The sequence below is a fragment of the Phocoena sinus genome, chromosome 6 (genome assembly GCF_008692025.1).
Source record: "Phocoena sinus isolate mPhoSin1 chromosome 6, mPhoSin1.pri, whole genome shotgun sequence".
Lineage (NCBI taxonomy): Eukaryota > Metazoa > Chordata > Mammalia > Artiodactyla > Phocoenidae > Phocoena > Phocoena sinus.
Window position 1 is genome coordinate 11526682 of NC_045768.1, and position 18935 is coordinate 11545616.

The 18935-nt window shown below is 40.0% G+C and overlaps 1 protein-coding gene across 9 annotated transcripts in view; it reads left to right on the plus strand.

Annotated features, from left to right (window-relative positions):
- The window catches only part of DENND1A (DENN domain containing 1A), a 540688-nt gene that overhangs the window by 297135 nt on the left and 224618 nt on the right, over positions 1 to 18935 (plus strand). For all 9 annotated transcript variants that reach the window (XM_032634249.1, XM_032634244.1, XM_032634240.1 and 6 more), the window contains one exon: positions 2654 to 2764. In XM_032634249.1, the coding sequence (XP_032490140.1) occupies positions 2654 to 2764 (111 nt within the window). The remainder of the gene's footprint in view (positions 1 to 2653; positions 2765 to 18935) is intronic.

Here is an 18935-nt window from a genome sequence, read left to right on the forward strand (position 1 = left end):
AGGCAGGGAGGAAGCAGATAAGAAAGACAGCTTCTGTTTAGACACAAATATCTTGGTAATCAGCACAGATGGGATGAGAAATACCAAAAAAAGTACATGACAGTTTAGAGAGAATTTGGTTAAATGTTACATATTTTTAACATACCTGTGTAGAGTTTTTGGACCAAGCACCTGAATCCTTCAGAACCTGGTTGGCCTGGGGGTTATGCCTCAACCAAGTGGTGTTTTTATTTCAGAAATGTTCCCTTTCCCATCCACAAAAGTATCCTTGTGATTTTTTTTTTTCTCCCACCAAAATAAGGCGCAGGATTTGTCTCTGACGCTGTGTCTCCCTATTTGGACGGCAAGCTGTGTAACATATTTCTACCCAGCGTGAAGCTTCTTGGCAGACTCTTGAGGCCACGTTTTGGTGGCTTCAGAGTTATCTTTGGATCTGTCAAAAGTGCTAATGGGCTTTCTGGCCTTCTTTAAGCTCCTCATTTCTATTTTCTTTTTACTTCCATCCTCTCCTAAAAGAAAAATTCATGTAATTCATCAGCAGTTAAGCATTTTACTGAAATGCTCAGCTGAGGGCCTTGTATTTTTGTTTGCGAGAATAACTCTGCCATGTCACTGTCTTCAGAACAAACCCCACCCTGACTTCATTAGCTCAGCACTCCTCAGTCCACTGGGCCAGAGGTACACTTGTTGACTAATTTATACTGCCTTTCTTGTTTGCTCAGTTTTGTTTTTCAAGTTTGTGTGGCGGTTAGAGCAAGAGTTTGGGGTTCAGGAAACCTGGTTTTGAAACTTGGCCCTGTCCAGCTGGGTGACCTTTGGAAGACTGTTTAACCTTCCTGAGCCTCAGTTTTCCCATCTATAAAATGGAGATGATAATGCCTTCCTCAGGGTTGTTGAGAAGATTAGAGAGAACGCAGGTAAAGTACCTATTTTCTGGCCCACAAGGATTACTCAATAAATGGAATAACAATTTTTAACAGAAACACTTTTTCTTTTGCCATACTTTGATCCTGCATGTTCTTTCCAAATACAAGTTTCATCTACTATTTTTAGTGGTGGTTAAAAAAAAGAAAAACAACAACAACAACAACACAGGTTTAAAGACAAACCCACCCAAGACTGAGCAATGCCTTATCCGCTTACTATATGACCTTGGTCAAGTTACTTCTCTGTGCCTCTGTTTTCTTATCTGTATATAGAGATGATAATGTTTGTTCAAGGAGTGGCTTCAAGATGAGTGAAATAATATATGTAAAGCCTCATATATTGTAGATATTTAAAAGTATTTAAGAGGGAGAATGTAATATAAGGGAAAGTATAGGGCTATGGTGTTGCATCTGTGTCCAAAATCTGACTGTACCAGTTACTGAATCTCTCCCAAACTTAGTTTACCTATATGTTGGAAAGAATAATAGCTCATCGGATTTTTGTGAAGATTGCTTAAAATTACACGTTTAAGAGTACCTGGTCCAGTGCCTGGGACTTGGTAGGTAGTCAGTATGCAGACCTATTAATTCACTCATGCTTTATTTATAAAGGTCGATAGTTAACCTGGTACTCAAATCAAGCAATAATAAATCATAAGTGCTCATTCTTATTCCCAACCCATAATATTGTCAAAAAGCACTTTATGCTACTTTGCATATAAAATCCACCTGGTTTACTTGAATTTGTGGGTTATGGATCTTTCATCATTATAAACTGCAACCCCTGGCGATAGCCATCCTTCCCTCTCCAGCCCCCTTCATTTTCAGAGGATTATATTGTATGGCATTGAAAACCTGTAGCATTGAAGAAATTAGCATATTCATGTGTATTATTAAAGTCAGGTGGGTATAGAAAAGGTTGCAGAAATGAAACACATTACATTTTTTCTGAAATCTGAAGAGTACCGATCTACAGTACTAATAAAAGGATTACACACAAAAGCTAGTTTAAAACACTGCTTTGTCACGACTTGCTACTGCTTGTCTTCAATGGCTTTTTCCCCCTTTTGAGTGAAATACCTGGAAATTGTAGATCTTGGAAATTGCTTTACTTCCAGCCGAGGTATTTTAGAGAATGTAAACTGTGGAGGAGGGGACCCCAGCAGTGATGACAGGAGAGGAGCATGCCTGGCCTTTGCAGGTGGGACCTGTTGGACAGAAACGGGCTCTGTGCCAGAAGCATTTTGGTCCCTGGGTACTTTCTTTTGCTTAGACGTATGGCACAGTGCATTGGGAAAGTTCTAGGACCCAGGGTCAGAGGATATGAGCTGCGGTCTCATCTTCACTGCTCATTAGGTTTTTTGATCTTGGCATCTCTCTCTTGCCTTGGTGTCCTCATTTTTAAGATCGCAGACTTCTTGTCCAGCTCACCTTTCGGAGCTGACCTGAAGAGCAAGCACAGTGCTGCATGTGACTTCACGTTGCAAACTGTAATCACCACCCAGAGGTGTGATTGCTCAGACTCTTTCATCTCTAAGGTCTCTTCCAGCTTTACGTTTCATGCTTTACATGTGAGTGAGATTTGGCCTCCCAGGGAGAAAACATAGGACTGGGGAAGAGGGGAGTATACTTTCTGATCATTTTCTGTTTCGGGTGCTTCTGTTAGATACCGTTTTTAATAAGAACAAACAAAGTAATCCCCAAACCTCCCTTCTTCTTTCTCCTAGAGAAATCTGACAGAGTACTTCGTGGCTGTGGATGTAAACAACATGCTGCATCTGTACGCGAGCATGCTCTGCGAGCGCCGGATCCTCATCATCTGCAGCAAGCTCAGCACTGTGAGTAGACAGTCGAGGCGGGCTTTTGAATTTTACTTCAATTGAAAGATGTATCGTAAAGATTAAAGGAGAGTTTAGAAGAAGAAATCAGCCACAATCCTCTCAGGTAGTAACATGTCATTTCATTAATTATTCATGTTCCTTCACAGTGTCAATGCACATTTCATTTATTCTTGTAGTTTCACAATCAATTATAAATAGTTTCCCATTTGATCGTGTGTTATGAACACTTTACATATTTCCACATTCTTCCATTATTGTCATTTGTCATATGTCTGTATCATATTCCATTATACTGATGTGTCATCGCTTGCTAAATCTTTCTTCTCTTCATGGCCATTTAGGTAGTTCGTAGTTTAATCCTTTAGTAGCTAACACTGCAGTGAACATCTTTCAGCTGCATTTGACTGATACAGTTTGTATTCTAAGCATTGGGACCACTGGGTCAAAGGACTGAATAAGTGCTATGACTTATGGATGCCAAATTGCTTCCCAAACAGGCTGTGCTTTTTTATAGTGGATTCTGCCAGCTGTGCATGAGTGTACCATTTGCACTGCAACCTTGCCAGAATTGTGTGTGTGTGCTCGTGGACATGTGCTTTAATTTACCTAACAAAATAGGCATAAAATGGTATTGCAGGTTTGCTTTATTTTTAATTTCTTTGGTTAAAGGTAACAGCATTTTCCATGCGTTTCCACCCCCCCCATTTGCATTTTGTTAATGTCTTTTCTCATTTATCTTATAGGGCTCTTGATTTAAAAAAAATAAATTGGAATGAGCTCTTTTTATATTGTAAAAACTTTTACTATATAATATAAATACTTTTCTTATTCTTTTTATGTTAGTTTTTTTAACTTGCTAAGTATAGGAGTTTATATTTTTCCCAGTATCTATTATGAAAATTCTCAAACACAGAAAATTGAAATCAGTTTGCAGTGAACATCCACGTAATTCCATCTAGATTCTGCCATTAACATATTTCTATGCTTGCTTTGGCACATCTTTATCCATCTATCCATCCCTCATACCATCCATCAAGCCATTTTATTTTTTGATGCATTTCAAAGTAAATCACAGACATCACTATGCTTCCCCCCAATAATTGCGTATGTTTGTTATTAACTTGTTATTAACTAAAGTTCAATATCTGTTTACAGTATTTTTTTTTCTTTTTGAGGTAAAACTTACATAAAGATATTGACTAGGAAAAGTTGACTGTTTGAGAGGGTAGAAAGACCTTCTTATGGTGGAAATTTCCCTATTGAAGTTCCTATGGATAGAATCATAGGCCTATGATTTACCAATGTGTTTACCTATGAATTCAAGGCACCTAATAATGCAAACTTAGTGAGACCATTAGAGTTTTCTTTATGGTTTTCATTGTAATTTTATTATTTTTTTGGTATTGTTTCCTTGTCAAGAATGCACAATTTTTTAATTGCCTGCTAGGTGCTAGGCTTACGACGCATACTAGGTGATAAAAGCATGGCCCTTGCCCTCAAGGGAAAAACAGCACATAATAGACCTCTTGCTTTGTTTTGCATTTGGTTTTAAACTCGGAAGTGTAGTTGGTAATCTCAGGGCCTGAACACCCAGACTGAGGTTCAGAATGAGAATATTACCAACCAGATTTATCATTGCCTCTTTATGAGGCTGGATAGATTAAGAGTACATTTGAAAGAGTCTAGTCCCTAACCAGTTACTGTTGCTTTGAAGAATTAAACTTAAGTAGAACAAAAGTAGGACATCATAACAGTGGAATTGAATTCCCATGGTGTTTTTGAGCCTTTAATATGTGCCAGGCAATGTGCTAAGCCCTCTTCATCTATTAACTCATTTAATTGTCACTACGACAGTTTGTAGTAGGTTCTGTTATTTCTCCATGTAATAGATAAGGAAGAATGTATCTTCTGCGTGATTTTGTTTAGATAAATGTAGGGGATTAAACACACACAGTTATTTCTGCTCCTTCCCAAAACAAAAATGAAATAAAGGAGTAAATCAACAAGCACAAAGAGCAGATGTAGCAGAAATCTTAGATATTAAGAAAATGCTGTTATCAATGTTATGCCAATGTTCAAAAACTAAGGTGAAATGAACAGAAAAATATAATTTACCAAAATTGAATTAAGAAGAAATATAAAAATTGAATAGGTCATTTAACTTATAGAAATTGAATCGATATATAATTTTTTTTTCCAAAACACTTAGCCCGGATGGTTTTACAGGTATGTTTTATCAAATATCTCAAGGAACAGGTAATTTCAATCTTAGACAAACTCCTTAAGAGTCCAGAAAAAAGAAGGAATACCCCCTGAGCTTTTCTTGTGACACTTACATAATTTTGACATTCAACTACACAAAGAGACACTACAAGAAAGAAAAGTTATCAGCCAATCTCACTCAGTAACATAGCTGTAAAAATCTTAAACAAAACAGTAGCAAATACATAAAAAATATAATTCATAGGGCTTCCCTAGTGGCGCAGTGGTTGAGAGTCCGCCTGCTGATGCAGGGGACACGGGTTCGTGCCCCGGTCCGGGAAGATCCCACATGCCGCGGAGCTGCTGGGCCCGTGAGCCATGGCTGCTGAGCCTGTGCGTCCGGAGCCTGTGCTCCACAACGGGAGAGGCCACAGCAGTGAGAAGCCCGCGTACCGCAAAAAAAAAAAAAATATATATATATAATTCATAATAACTGAGTTGACTTTATTCCAGAAATGTAAGGCTGATAATACTAGAAAATCTGGTACTATAGCTCACCACATTAACATATTGAAAGGGAAAATTCAAATGTTCAATATGAATTTTCAATAGAGAAAAAGCATGACCATGTTCATGAATAGGAAGACTCATTATATTAAAGGTATAAATGATGTATATTATAGATTACATATAATTCCATTCAAAATCCCAGTAGGGTTTTACATAGTACTTGGCAATCTGATTCTAAAATTAATATGGAAAGCCAAAGGGAGAGCCAAGATATACTTGAAGAAAAAGAATGGGTGATAAAGCTTGCTTTACCAGACATCAGGACTTTTCTAGACCTCTAGTAACTAAGATGCTAGTAACGGCATAGGGATACACAAATAGACTGATGGAATGGAATAGAGATTGCAAAAACGGACCATGTGTGGGGGTTCTTCATATACAACAGAGGTGGCATTGTAAAATCTGGGGGAATGGTGGACTTTTCAATAATTGATAATCCACATGGGGAAGAAAAGGGAGATAATTTATATCTTACACAACTTGCAAAACTGAATTCCAAATGGATCAAGGACTTAAATGTCAAAGGCAAAATTTTTAAACTTTAGAAGACAAAATAGGAGAATAATCTCTGTGATCTTGGAGTGGAAATGGATTCAGTTAAATAATCCAAAATATGCATCATATAAAGGAAAAGATTAAAATTGTGAATTTTGTTCATTAAAAAATACCATTCAGGGGCTTCCCTGGTGGTGCAGTGGTTGAGAATCTGCCTGCTAATGCAGGGGACACGGGTTCGAGCCCTGGTCTGGGAGGATCCCATATGCCACGGAGCAACTAGGCCCCCAACTAGCAACAGAGCCACAACTACTGAGCCTGCACGTCTGGAGCCTGTGCTCCGCAACGAGAGACCGCGATAGTGAGAGGCCCACGCACCGCGATGAAGAGTGGCCCCCACTTGCCACAACTAGAGAAAGCCCTGGCACAGAAATGAAGACCCAACACAGCAAAAATAAATTAATTAATTAATAAACTCCTACCCCCAACATCTTAAAAAAAAAAAAAAAACCATTCAGAGAATGGAAAGACAAGGCACAGGCTGAGATGAGGTATTTGCTATATATAAAACTGACAGAGGATTAATATCTAAAATATATAAAGAACTACTACAGTAAAAAAAAAAAAAAGCAGAAGACAAATCTATCAATAGAAACATTGGCAAAAAGCACAAATAGGCATTTCACAGAAGAAACCTAAATGGCTAATAAATATATGGAAAGATGCTCAACCACATTAGTAACCACAGAAAAGCAAATTAAAACTACAGTAATTAAAACACTAGGTTTGCAAAAATTAGATGTCTGATAAAGCCAAGTGTTATATTGCAGATGTATTGGAGAATTTCATGTACTACTCTTTGAAGAGTATGTGGCATAGAACTATTTGCATATGCCCAACACTCAGCAGTTCCACTCCTGGGTGGAATTGTGTGTGTGTGTGTGTGTGTGTACATACACATACCTACACGCTCTTTTTGGTCATGTATAGTGGGATACATGTGCGAGCATGTTCATAGCAGCATTGTTTTGGGTTTTGTTTTTTAAACCTGGAAAGAGCTCACATGACCATCAACAGAGAACTCATACATTGTCGCATAGTCATAGAGTAGAACACTGTGTAAGTGAAGGTGAACTACACTGTCAGCATGGTGGGGTCTCTGATACAGAACTCTGAGTAAAAGAAACAAGCTACAGAAGAATATACAGTATGATTGCATCAATATAAAATTCAAGTAAGAAAAACTAAATGGTATGTTATTTAGGGATGCATACAAACTACGGAGGGGGGAAATGATTAACAGAAAATTTAGGTAGTAGTTTCCTCAAAGGGAGTGAAAGGAGTATAGTTGGGAAGAGGCATATGTGGGACATCAGAAGTATTATTTTCTGTCTTGAGCTAGGTTAGGGATCAGCAAACCTTTCTGTAAAGGGTCCAATATTGCAACTACTGGACTCTGACCTTGTAATTTACAATCAGTAAACTAGTGAGTGTGACTGTGTTCCAAGAAGCTTTATTTACAAAAATAGGAGGCACACCAGACTTAGCCTTTGGGCTGTAGTTGGCCAACCCTGAACTAGGTGCTGGGTTTTGGCATGTTAACTTTTTCTCCTTTAAATGTCACTTATATGATCTACATACTTTCATATGTATATAGTTTTTAGAATTCTTGAAAAGTTAAAAAAGAAGATACCAAGCCGGTTTTTTTTTTTTTGCAGTACGCGGACCTCTCACTGTTGTGGCCTCTCCCATTGCGGAGCACAGGCTCCGGACGCGCAGGCTCAGCGGCCATGGCTCACGGGCCTAGCCGCTCTGCGGCATGTAGGATCTTCCCGGACCGGGGCACGAACTCGTGTCCCCTACATCAGCAGGCGAACGCTCAACCACTGCGCCACCAGGGAAGCCCAACCAAGCCATTTTATCATGAAATTTTACAATACAGGGATAGAGACAAAATAGTTCTTGTACAAAGGTTAAGAATCAAACTTGCACAAGATTTTGCAATGGCAATTGTAGAAACCAGAAGATAGTGAAACAGTGTCTAAACTTCTAAGGAAAAATTATTTCTAACCTGAAATTCTCTCCTTATCTAATGGAAGTGCTCAGGAGAGAGTGGCACCAGCCCCTACCACACCTGTCAACCTCCTGTCGTCACTAGTCCTCCACTCACCTTCTCTATTGTGGATGTACTGTCCATCCTTTCTAGGCCAGCCACTCTGCTTGTCCACCTGATTTCATTCAACAAATATTTTTTGTGGCACTTTCATAGGTACTGGTGATGCAACAGTGAACAAAATAGGCAAAAATCCCTGTCCTCATATAAAGCTTACATTCTAGTAGGGTAGATCTTCAATAACTGAGGTGAATTAAATATATGGTACAGTAGGGCTTCCCTGGTGGTGCAGTGATTGAGAGTCCGCCTGCCGATGCAGGGGACACGGGTTCTTGCCCCGGTCCGGGAGGATCCCACGTGCCGCGGAGCGGCTGGGCCCGTGAGCCACGGCCGCTGAGCCTGCGCGTCTGGAGCCTGTGCTCCGCAACGGGAGAGGCCACAGCAGTGAGAGGCCCACGTACCACAAAAAAAATAAATATATATATATGGTACAGTAGCTAGTTCTAAGTACAAGGAGTACAGTAAAGCAGAGGAGGAGAGTGGATAGGGACTGGTGAGGTGGCAGGGATTGCAGTTCAGATAGATGGCCAAGGAGTGCCTCATAGAGAAAGTAACACTTCAGCGTCCTTCCTGTTACCTTAACGGAAATTCCTCCAGCACTGAGCTCCTCTCTCCTGCATCATTATTTTTTTCTTCTCTACTGGTACATTCGTAGGCACTTGCTAACACGGTATAGTGTCTCCCAAACTTCAAAACAAAACATCCTTAACCACATTCCTTTTATCCCATTTGTTTTCTTCCTTTTAGAACAAAATTCCTCGAGAGATATTTCTGTTTCCTGTCTAATTCCTCTCCTCTCATTCTTTCCTCTGTCTTGTGTTAGGATTTAGCCCCCACCTCCACTGAAACGGCTTTTGTTCAGTCACCAGTGACCTCATGTCAAATAAAACGAGTAGATATTAATACTTGCAAAACTCTTAGAACAGAGTCTGGCATAAGGTGTATGTGTATGTTTTTGACAAATTATTAACATCTGTAATGGGAAGTCAAATGTTAATGTGTAAAAATTTTTTTGTTTTGGCTGCATTGGGTCTTAATTGCTGCCCGCGGCTTTGTCTAGTGGCGGCAGGCGGGGGCTACTCTGTTGCAGTGCGCGGACTTCTCATTGCTGTGGCTTCTCTTGTTGCGGAGCACAGGCTCTAGGTGCGCGGGCTTCAGTAGTCGTGGCACACAGGCTTAGTTGCTCCGCGGCATGTGGGATATTCCCGGACCAGGGCCCGAACCCGTGTCCCCTGCATTGGCAGGCAGATTCTTAACCACTGTGCCACCAGGGAAGCCCTAATGTTTAAAATTTTAAATCAAGAAATCATGAGATGGACTGCTATTTGCCAGTAGTATAAGCCTTTAGCAGTTTTTGTTTTGTTTTTCAGACTATAAACACATTACTTTGACTCAAAAAAAATTTTTTTAACAAACAGTTGATTCTTAACTGAGTTCTGAGTTTTACTAATTGATGGTAGAAATCTCTTTAGGGAAGGGGAGGGGTCTCCTTGTACCTCACATGGGATCATTAGCATCCTGACCAGTTACGTGCAGTTTCTCTGGGGATAAGTAGCTGAGCAGACATCAGGGTTTTTTTGTTGTTGTGTTTTTTTTGGTTTTTTTCAGACATCAGTTTTATCCAAGCCTCTGGACCCTTTCAACTTCAGAATTAAGAAGTTTTCTAATTGTTGTCTTTTACTTCCTTAATACTGGCTTTTTATTATCTTCTCGATGAAGGAGAATGCAAAGGCTACTTTAGCCTGAAGTTTCTGATGACCCTCTCTTGACAGATCCAGATGTGGCCTGTCATACCTTGACAAACCAGATTTTTCTCAATTTTGTTTGATAAGATGTAGGCTTAATGCTTCTCAGAGCCATCAAGAATCTGAAAGATAAAAGCTGTTGAACACCCCAGAGTGCCGTCTTCCATAAAAATGACTGTGCGTCAATAGAGACAAACCCAGCCATATTTAGTCCAGAGTCAGGTAATATTCATTTCAGGCTTTCTCGGTCAATAATGTTGTCATATTCTGTATAAGAAAAATGTTAAGTTTTTGTTCTTTTTGTGCAGTTAATGTATATTGATCGTTTTCCTTTATAAATGATAAATAGGGAAGGCTTAACTACATCTTGTTCTCTAATGTAAATACTTCAGTGAGATTTCTTCTAACACAAAGGTCCTATTTTTCTTACAGATTTTCATATCTGAGTTTAACTCATATTGCTTTTTTGATAACTCTTCTGGATAGCAAGTAGGTCTAAAATAAGACCTTTGTAGCGATAATATCATCTAATTGCAACAGAAGTCCTAGAAGAGCAATATTATCCCATTTTACAGACTGGCCCATCCACTCAAAGAGATGGGTTAACTTGCCCAAGGTCACGTCCTAGTCATAGAAGAGACAGATATGCAGGTGGGTCATTATGATGCAGTGTCAGGGGAAGGGAGCCTTCGGCTTCAGGAAAGGGAGAACCAAGCAATAATTACATGTACAAATGACTCTTAGCCCCTTCAAAGTGCTTGCTGTGGAGACCAGGTTATGTTTATCAGGTGCCACCTCTCAAACGAACATCAGAATCGTTGTGTGGGAACTGTCACAAGAACCAGAGACACATTGTTAAGAATATCTGTCACACTTGAGGGAATCTGAAAGTTCTCATAAACAGCCAAAAAGATACTCTGAGTCAAAGCTGGTGGATAATGTGGCTGGTGGAGCTGGTAAGGCTGGTTTGGGTAAAAGGTATATCCTGATTGTGTAGTATTTAGGGAAGCTTCTTATGTAGCCTGTACATAGCTCCAAGACTACCAAAGGCGTATTGACAGCATCTGTAGATTAAGCATGTAGGACACCCTTCTTTAGATTTGCTCTATATTTTATATGGCAGGTCCCCAATTATCCCCCACACTCTTTAAAAATTCTCTTAACCTTTTTGAGCCACCTACTATGTGCCAGTTACTGTGCTAATCTTTTTTTCCCCCCATTTGTTCTTGCAGGAACCCTAAGAACTAGTTGGTTTTATTTTCCTTTTTCAGATGAGAATATTGGCAGTTGGAAAGTTGAAGTGCCTTGTCTAAGATGAGCAGCGGAGATGGGATTAAAACCCCCTTCTCTTGGCTCCAAGCCAACCCCCTTCTTACTATCTCATACTGCCCCCTTGGTAGCTCGTTTGTCATGAGTTCCCTTTGACACTTGTACCGAGAGAAACATTTTTGGTATGATTCTGTTGACCATGGATCTGAAATCACAGAAAGAATTTCAGTCTGGATATTGCCTTGGAATGCACACCTAAGCTTTTCACTTCAGATTTAGTGAACATTTTCTATGTGCCTGGCACCAGGGAAGCGGAAGGCCAATATGTGAATTTCTAACTGGCATACTGACCCTATTGGCCAAAGCCCCATTTCCATGAGCACCATTCAGATTCAGTCCACTCTGTCTGCATGTTGTTAGACTCTCCCAGCCCCACCTGTGCCGCTCCTCTGCTGTGAGCCCAGCGTTGGTGCGTCCCTGGGGCATGTCTCCCCCAGCTCACTGTGGCTTCAGGTTTTGTGTACTGCAGTTCCTTTCAGCCCCTGTGTGTCTTGGCCCTAATCTCTCCCTCTATGACATAGGGGTGCTGCAAGAAGTGAAAACTAAGAATATCCAGTTAAATGATGACAAAAGCATATTTACTTTACAAAGGAACGTGTATTTGTTTTATTCAGCAGGTGCTTTTTAAAACAAGTTCTTAGGAAGGAAGCACAGTTTAGTGGCAAGACTGTTACCTAATTAATTGAGCCTCCACACCTAATTATTTGTGTGGTACCCATAACTGTGAAAATAATTACTACTTTTCTGATAGTACGTCATGTAGAGAAGGAAAAAAAAAAACCTAATATCTTCTCCCTGTCAGTGTCTTCCTGTTAGTCCGAGAGAATGTGGGCTTTGGGCAGGTCTTGGACATTGGTGGCCTGGAGAGTGGTGGGTGATACTTGTCTCTCCCCCACCCACCCCACCCTCCGCGCCCTCAGGTCTGACCCTTAGTAGACACTTCAGTGTTGGCGTGAAGGGATGAGTAACTTCCCAGCCTTGCTCCAGTCCTGTCCCATCCACTTCCACTGACAGCATCCACTATCTTATCACCACCTGGTCTTGTGACCTAAGAAGGGCCAATTTGTGGGCTAGGGAGTTTTTCAGATTTAGCTTCATCTTTACTTCTTTCCTGATGAACTCCACCTGGCTGTGACTACCCCAGCCTGTGTAGTGGGTTGGGTATCTAAATGATGTGTGTAAGGCTTTCCTAGCTCTTCTGGGCTAGAAGTAACTAATCCTGTTTGCTTATCTGCAGCCCTTGAAGCCTAGATGAGAGTGGCAGTTTAAGAAGGTTTGAAATACTGGACTAGAGCCAGGGCCTCTTTGCCTGTGCACTCCACTCTGCATGTTCCAGCCGTAGGAACAAACTGCATTATTTTGTTTCAAACTGTGCTCAAGGGAAGCCAAGACCTTGTAACTGGAAACTTACCAAACAGAGAATTCTAAGACTAAATTTAGTGTTCCATTTAAAAAATAAAATAAATCGAACATTTTGTCTGTTCATCTTTTATATGTTAAAAAAGAGAGAGATTAACCTAGTTCACACTAACAACCTAAGAAGAGTATTCAAAGAAGTGAGAAGAAAACTAATCCCTTTTGGTGAAGAGGGAAATCCTTAACAAAATGTAATGAAGTGGCATGAAACACAGACTCTGCAGCCAAACTTTCAAATAGCATAGCCTGTCTAATCTCCATCACATAAAATTTTATTGTGGCTCAGAGAATATTAAAAACTTAGAAATGGATGAAAGGAACTTCCATTGGCAGGAAATAGGAGTAAAGATTGGTATGTTTTATTTATGTGGTTTTTAAATGTAAATACAATTAACTGCTTTTTGAACTATGTTCTCCACGTAATTATGTGTGAGTTCGTTTTCTCTTGTTCATGTTGAACTGTAACTAGAATGAAGAACCTTGATGTTATGGAGACTATATAAACTATGTAATATATAGAGTAACAACAGTTTAATTTGCAATACTTTAAAAATTGTTGTGACATCAACCAGCCATGGTCTCCCTACTAGTTCTTACCTTCCTCTCCTGCCTCTTGCTTCAACACATTGAGCACATGTTTTGGACTAGCCAGAGGATTCAGATTGTTAGTGATTCCCAAGTTCTGATCCATGGACTAGTTGTGTTAGAAATCACTCAGAGAATTTGTTAAAAATTCAAGTTCTTGGGCACCACCTCCAGACATTCTGATTCAAAAGATCTAACATGGGACTGTGGGATGTCTATCTTTTTAAGGTTCCCCAAATGATTGATACACAAGCAGATTCAGAACCAGTGAATAGACAGTTCTCTAAGACAGTATTTATTCTTTGATTATTTTGCATCATTAGAGTTCTTTTCATTTTGAGACTATGTAATAGAGGCTGATTAAGTTTGTTTAGAAAATATTTGTGAGTACAGATTAGCACTAAAAAATCCTTTGTTTCCATATTTCTCTTTGAGAGACCTCTGGTTTTGACATTGGCAGGTCTAGAACAGGACAGAGCTAAGTATATCCTATTTAAGGTCTCAGTAATGTTGGGTGCTGATGTAGTCCACCAGTGTAATTTTAGATACATGTGTATAAATAGATCTAGAGAGGTGATGTTTCTTTTTAGCCATTGCATTGAGAACATTGGCAGGGTATCTTGTTTATTATTTTAGTAGTGTGGTCAATTTGTAAAACAAATGGTATGTTCTTCAGATTATAAGACTGATAGCTTTTTTATATGACTCTTATGAATCAAATCTCTACTAAAAAACACTAACAGGTAATATTCAAGTCACTGACATCTTAATATACTTGCAAAAGCCCTAAATGGCACTCACATTGGCAGGCATCTGTGTGGATTTCGTTAAAGGAATTGGAGCTGTGCTGTACTATGTGCTGAGTCAGTGAGAACAAGAACTCGTAATTTCCTATGGCTTCTGCAAACTGAAAGTGTGGTCACTGGTGAGCAAGTGTCGTGTGATGTGAGGTTAGACTAGGTAGTTAGGGGCTAGTATAGACCTTGTGAAAGTTCACATTTTTTCTCTTCTGCTATCTCGATATCTGTGTGTTCTCCCAGCTAGATGATTCAGACAGCCCTGCTTCTGCTGTGTTTTCCCAAGAAAAAGGACAGCAGAGCTGAAGGAGAGAGCACCAGACTTCAAGTCAGGATGGTTTTGTTCAATTTCTACCTGTGTAACTTAATCCTCCCTAGCCACGTCGCCTTGGGCAATTTACTTAATCCTTCTGAGACTCTCTGTCCTCTTCTGTAAAAAGAGGTTAGTAGTAATACGCGCCTCAGGGTTGTTGAAAGGATTCAGTGGCCATAGATATGAAAGCAGGTAGCCCACTGCTGGCACATACTACTCATTTAGTAAATGTTGACTCTGAATCCTACCTTGTCAGGGCAGTAAGGTCTGATTTGACTTTCAGAAGCAAAGAAGGCAATAGAGATCCTGGAAGAGCTCTGAAGATTTAATTAGTACAACTGGTGAGAGTGGATGGTGAATGAATCCAAAAAACAGAGAATAGTCATGGCAACTCGTATGAGATTTTCCATATCCACCCACTTCTCACTAGTCACATAGTCATTGACTAAATTGTCATTTCTTCTTCAAGTCTCCAGTCATCACTACGTAGAGCTGGAGTGGCCTAAGAAGCTGCTATGTTCACTTGACCTAGCATTACCACCTGACCAGCCTCCCAGAGAGGAAGACTAACCGCTTCCTGTCTTCATCTTTCCAGGCTCTGCTCTCCTGCCTCTCTCTCTGGGAAGCAGGCCTGATTCTTGCCCCAGGCAGAATTAACGATTCCTTCTTTATACACTAGCACAGTTGAACCTCTGTTACAGCACCTCTTTCCTAATGCGTTTGTGTTGAAATTGATTATTCGCATTTTGATCTTTTTCTATTTTAAATTGCTTGAGGGCGTGGCATGTACACATAGTGGATACTCCGTAATTGTCGGATTAATACAGATCATAGCACTGAGGCAGTTTCCTATGAGCTAAGAGCACGAACTCCAGAGCTAGACTCCCTAGGTTTAGAGCATACTTCTGCCACTACTGTGACCTTACACAAAGTCCTTAACATCTAGGAATCTTAGTTTCCTCATCTGTAAATGGGAACGATAATGCTACCTACCTTATAGGGTTGCTGTGAAGATTAAGTGAGTTAAATAGTACATGTAAAGCACTTAGAACAGTGCTCGGCAGATAGTAAATGCTGAGTAAGTGGTCATGGTGGTGTCTGTTTATAGCTTCAATCTTTCTGAATTTACTGTCACTTTCTGAGGTTGGATTTGTCTGACAAAACTATGCAGGGGAAATTTTTTTTTCCCTATGCCTTCAAATCTAGTAACTCCTACCACCTGAAGGTTTCTTAGTTTCTTTTTCACATGTGGATGCCTGACAGATAGGTTCTCATGATTCTATGTTCAGTTATGCTTGCTTTCTTTTAAAAAATGAGATTCTTTATTAAAGCAATATATAAATTAGCTAAACATAAATTATGATCTTAGAAATATTTTCAAAGAAATGTAAATATCCACTTATACTAGACTTGGGGATGAAAATAGATTTCTTCTTGAGTGCCAGCTTGGATCCACTGCCAATGGTTGCACTTTCAGAGGGATCCGCAGGCCATGTCCTCACTCCACAGTCAGAGTATCTGTCATAGGCACAGAATGGAGAAGTAGCTGTCCATGTATTTAAATGAATTGTTATCAATCCCAATGTAATTTTACCTTTTTCTTTTTCATCTTAAAAAAAAAAAGTCTGCAGCTTCCTCATGTATGGTGCTATAGGCTTATTTACACTGCAGTTTACTATACCACAGTATCTGCCTCTGCTTTGGTAGCTAAAGCTTTTCTCTGGCAGTTTTATTTGCTTTGATGTTTTGAAGTGTCAGATCTTGGCACAAAACTTGTTACCCTTGTTAATAACTTACTGTGATTACTCTAGTTAGTAGGTAGCTTTAAGAAAAAAGAAGAGAAGGCGGAAAGAGAAGTGATTGAGTAGGCAGGTGATTGCCTGGAAAAGCTTCCTTCTTGCCTGGATGACCTTTCTCTTAGTGTAGGGCACTCGACTGACTCCATGTTGCTGTGTTGGTTTTTGTGGGAATTTTTTCCTTCCCTTTCCCCAGAGAATAGTGGAGAAGCAAGAGGTATGATGAGTTCCACCCAACTGAATGAAAAACTACTTGAAGATAGATTGCCCTTCCCACCCTACAAAAAATAAATACAGAAAGCATTACATTTCAACTTCTAAAAAAAGCAGGACATTCCTTCTTTCTACTCACATGTCCGGCATCTGTCTAGAAGAGCTGAAGGCCTTTGATTTCTGAGGCTTTCTAATTTCTCTTTCTGCTAAAGCATCTTTGGTAGTTTCTTAAAAAGCCAACTCTTCCCTCACTAACTATAGTAAACACAATTTTAACCATTTATAATTAAAGGTTTTTCTCATACTCTTCAAAGGGTTGAGTACATTAACTTTCAGAGTCCCTGAAGGTTTTACTTAAAACTTTTTGCTGATCTTATAGTGGGTTTTACATGTACGAATAAATAAAAATCAAAACACTGTTTGAATCACTTGTCTGAATCATGGCACCATTTATTTCCTTATGACTACAAGGGTGGTTTATGATTAAATAGAAGAATCTAGTTCTCAAACTGAGAAAGCTAACAACTTCTCTAAGACACATATGGTTTTCTACAATTGTTCTACATAGGATTATTTTTTGTTGAAATGGGTAGATTGAAAAGTGACCCGTCTTTAAGGTTAATAATGTGGTACTCTTTCTATATTCTTTGTTTTATCAGTTTCCTGATGTTTATTTTCAGAGGAGAAATCCAAATGGCTCTAACTCTGTGATGAAGCAGGTGTCAGTTTAATCTTTTAACATTCTGAGTTCTTGGATGTGAATAGTGACTCTGACCTCTGATTTTTTTTTTTTTTCCTCTTTCAACTTTTGGAACCTGGAATCTCATACCTCTTCAGAATTTACAGCTTCTAGTTGTGATCTGTTAAGCAATTGCGATTTGTTAAATGTCTGATAATCTTGTCTACCATTCCTCATGATGTTAGGCTGGAGGCATTCTAGCATTCCCCAAACATTTACTCGGCACCTGCTTTGTGTCAAGCATAGTTAGAGATAAGGAGAGAATCAAATGTGGTCTCTGTCCTTGTGGAGCTCACATCTTTAGTCTCATGCCCTTGGTCTCCTGAGATTATCTACCTCTGAGATCCTTAGAGTGTCAGGGACCAAGCATGGAGGAAGGCTGTGCTCTCCACAGTCAGGTGATGGAGATGGGGTGGCTGAACAGTGGTGGTTCCTGGATAGCACATGAATTTCAGGTGCGCCCCTGTGACTGCAGAGATGAGAAAGCAAGACCAACTTTGAGACTGAGTCTGTTGTACTTACGCTTAGTCAAGTATGGCTGAGGAAGGGAGCTGGGGCAGGGGAGGAGAATTCTTTATGTCAAAGGATGGCAATTGCTGTAGATCAAAGTTGTCAAAGCTGGAAGGGGGGACAGGGATCATGTAGTCCAGTCTCTTGTTTTCCATATTGAGACCCAGGAGAGGAAGTGACCTGCTCAGATCAAAAAGAGATTTAGGGCTTCCCTGGTGGCTCAGTGGTTGAGAGTCCGCCTGCCGAAGCAGGGGACACGGGTTCATGCCCCGGTCAGGGAAGATCCCACGTGCCACGGAGCGGCTGGGCCCATGAGCCATGGCCGCTGAGCCTGCGCGTCCGGAGCCTGTGCTCCGCAATGGGAGAGGCCACAACAGTGAGAGACCCACATACCGCAAAAAAAAAAAAAAAGAGATTTAGTGGAAGCTCCATGAAAGTATGTGAAAAGGAACATGACAGAAAGCCAGACTTTCCAGTAGGTGCGCCCACATTGGAATCTAAACCTTTTAACACTCGTTACCTCATTGTCTAGAATTTCCTATGGATTAAAGATACTATACCATCTTACTTAAATGTAACTAATCCTCAGGAAGTGATCAGCTCTGTGTTTGTTTTAAAATGATTATTTTCTGTTAATTGGCATTTTGCTTTAGATATTTGGTCATCTAACAGCAAGGCAAATTCTACATAATTTTCTACATAATTTGGCCATGCCAACAGGGACAATATTTCACCTAGCTCAGAATCCTGGGCATAATGTATTGGCACAGCATAGGCACTCAACACAGTAGTTAACTTATGCATTGTGGAGATGGCCATTATAGTCTGATAGACCTGGATATGAGTCCCAGTTCTGTCACTTACTAGCTGTGTGGCCTTGGGCAAGTTATTTCACCTCTGAAACTGTTTCCTTATCTGTGAAATGTGGTGTTGAGTGTATATGTGCGTACACACACACACACACACACACACACACACACACACACACACACACACGCCTAACTCTAAAATAGTACTTTGCAAGATCCTAACCCCCAGCGTGGTGCGTGGCACATGCTCTGTTGAAATTCCTTTTTTTTTTTTCTTTTCCCATGTTAATTGCAGAGTTACTCTGAGGAATCAGCTGAATTGGTATGTAAGATTGTGACAGTCTGGGCATTATCCCTAAGTAATACCTCAAACTGAAAAAAATAATGTGTCTTTGTGATTTTTCAAACCCTATCATTGATGGCTCTCCATTCATGTCCTACCTCCACTGCCTTCTCCTTTCTCTCCCTTTGCCTCA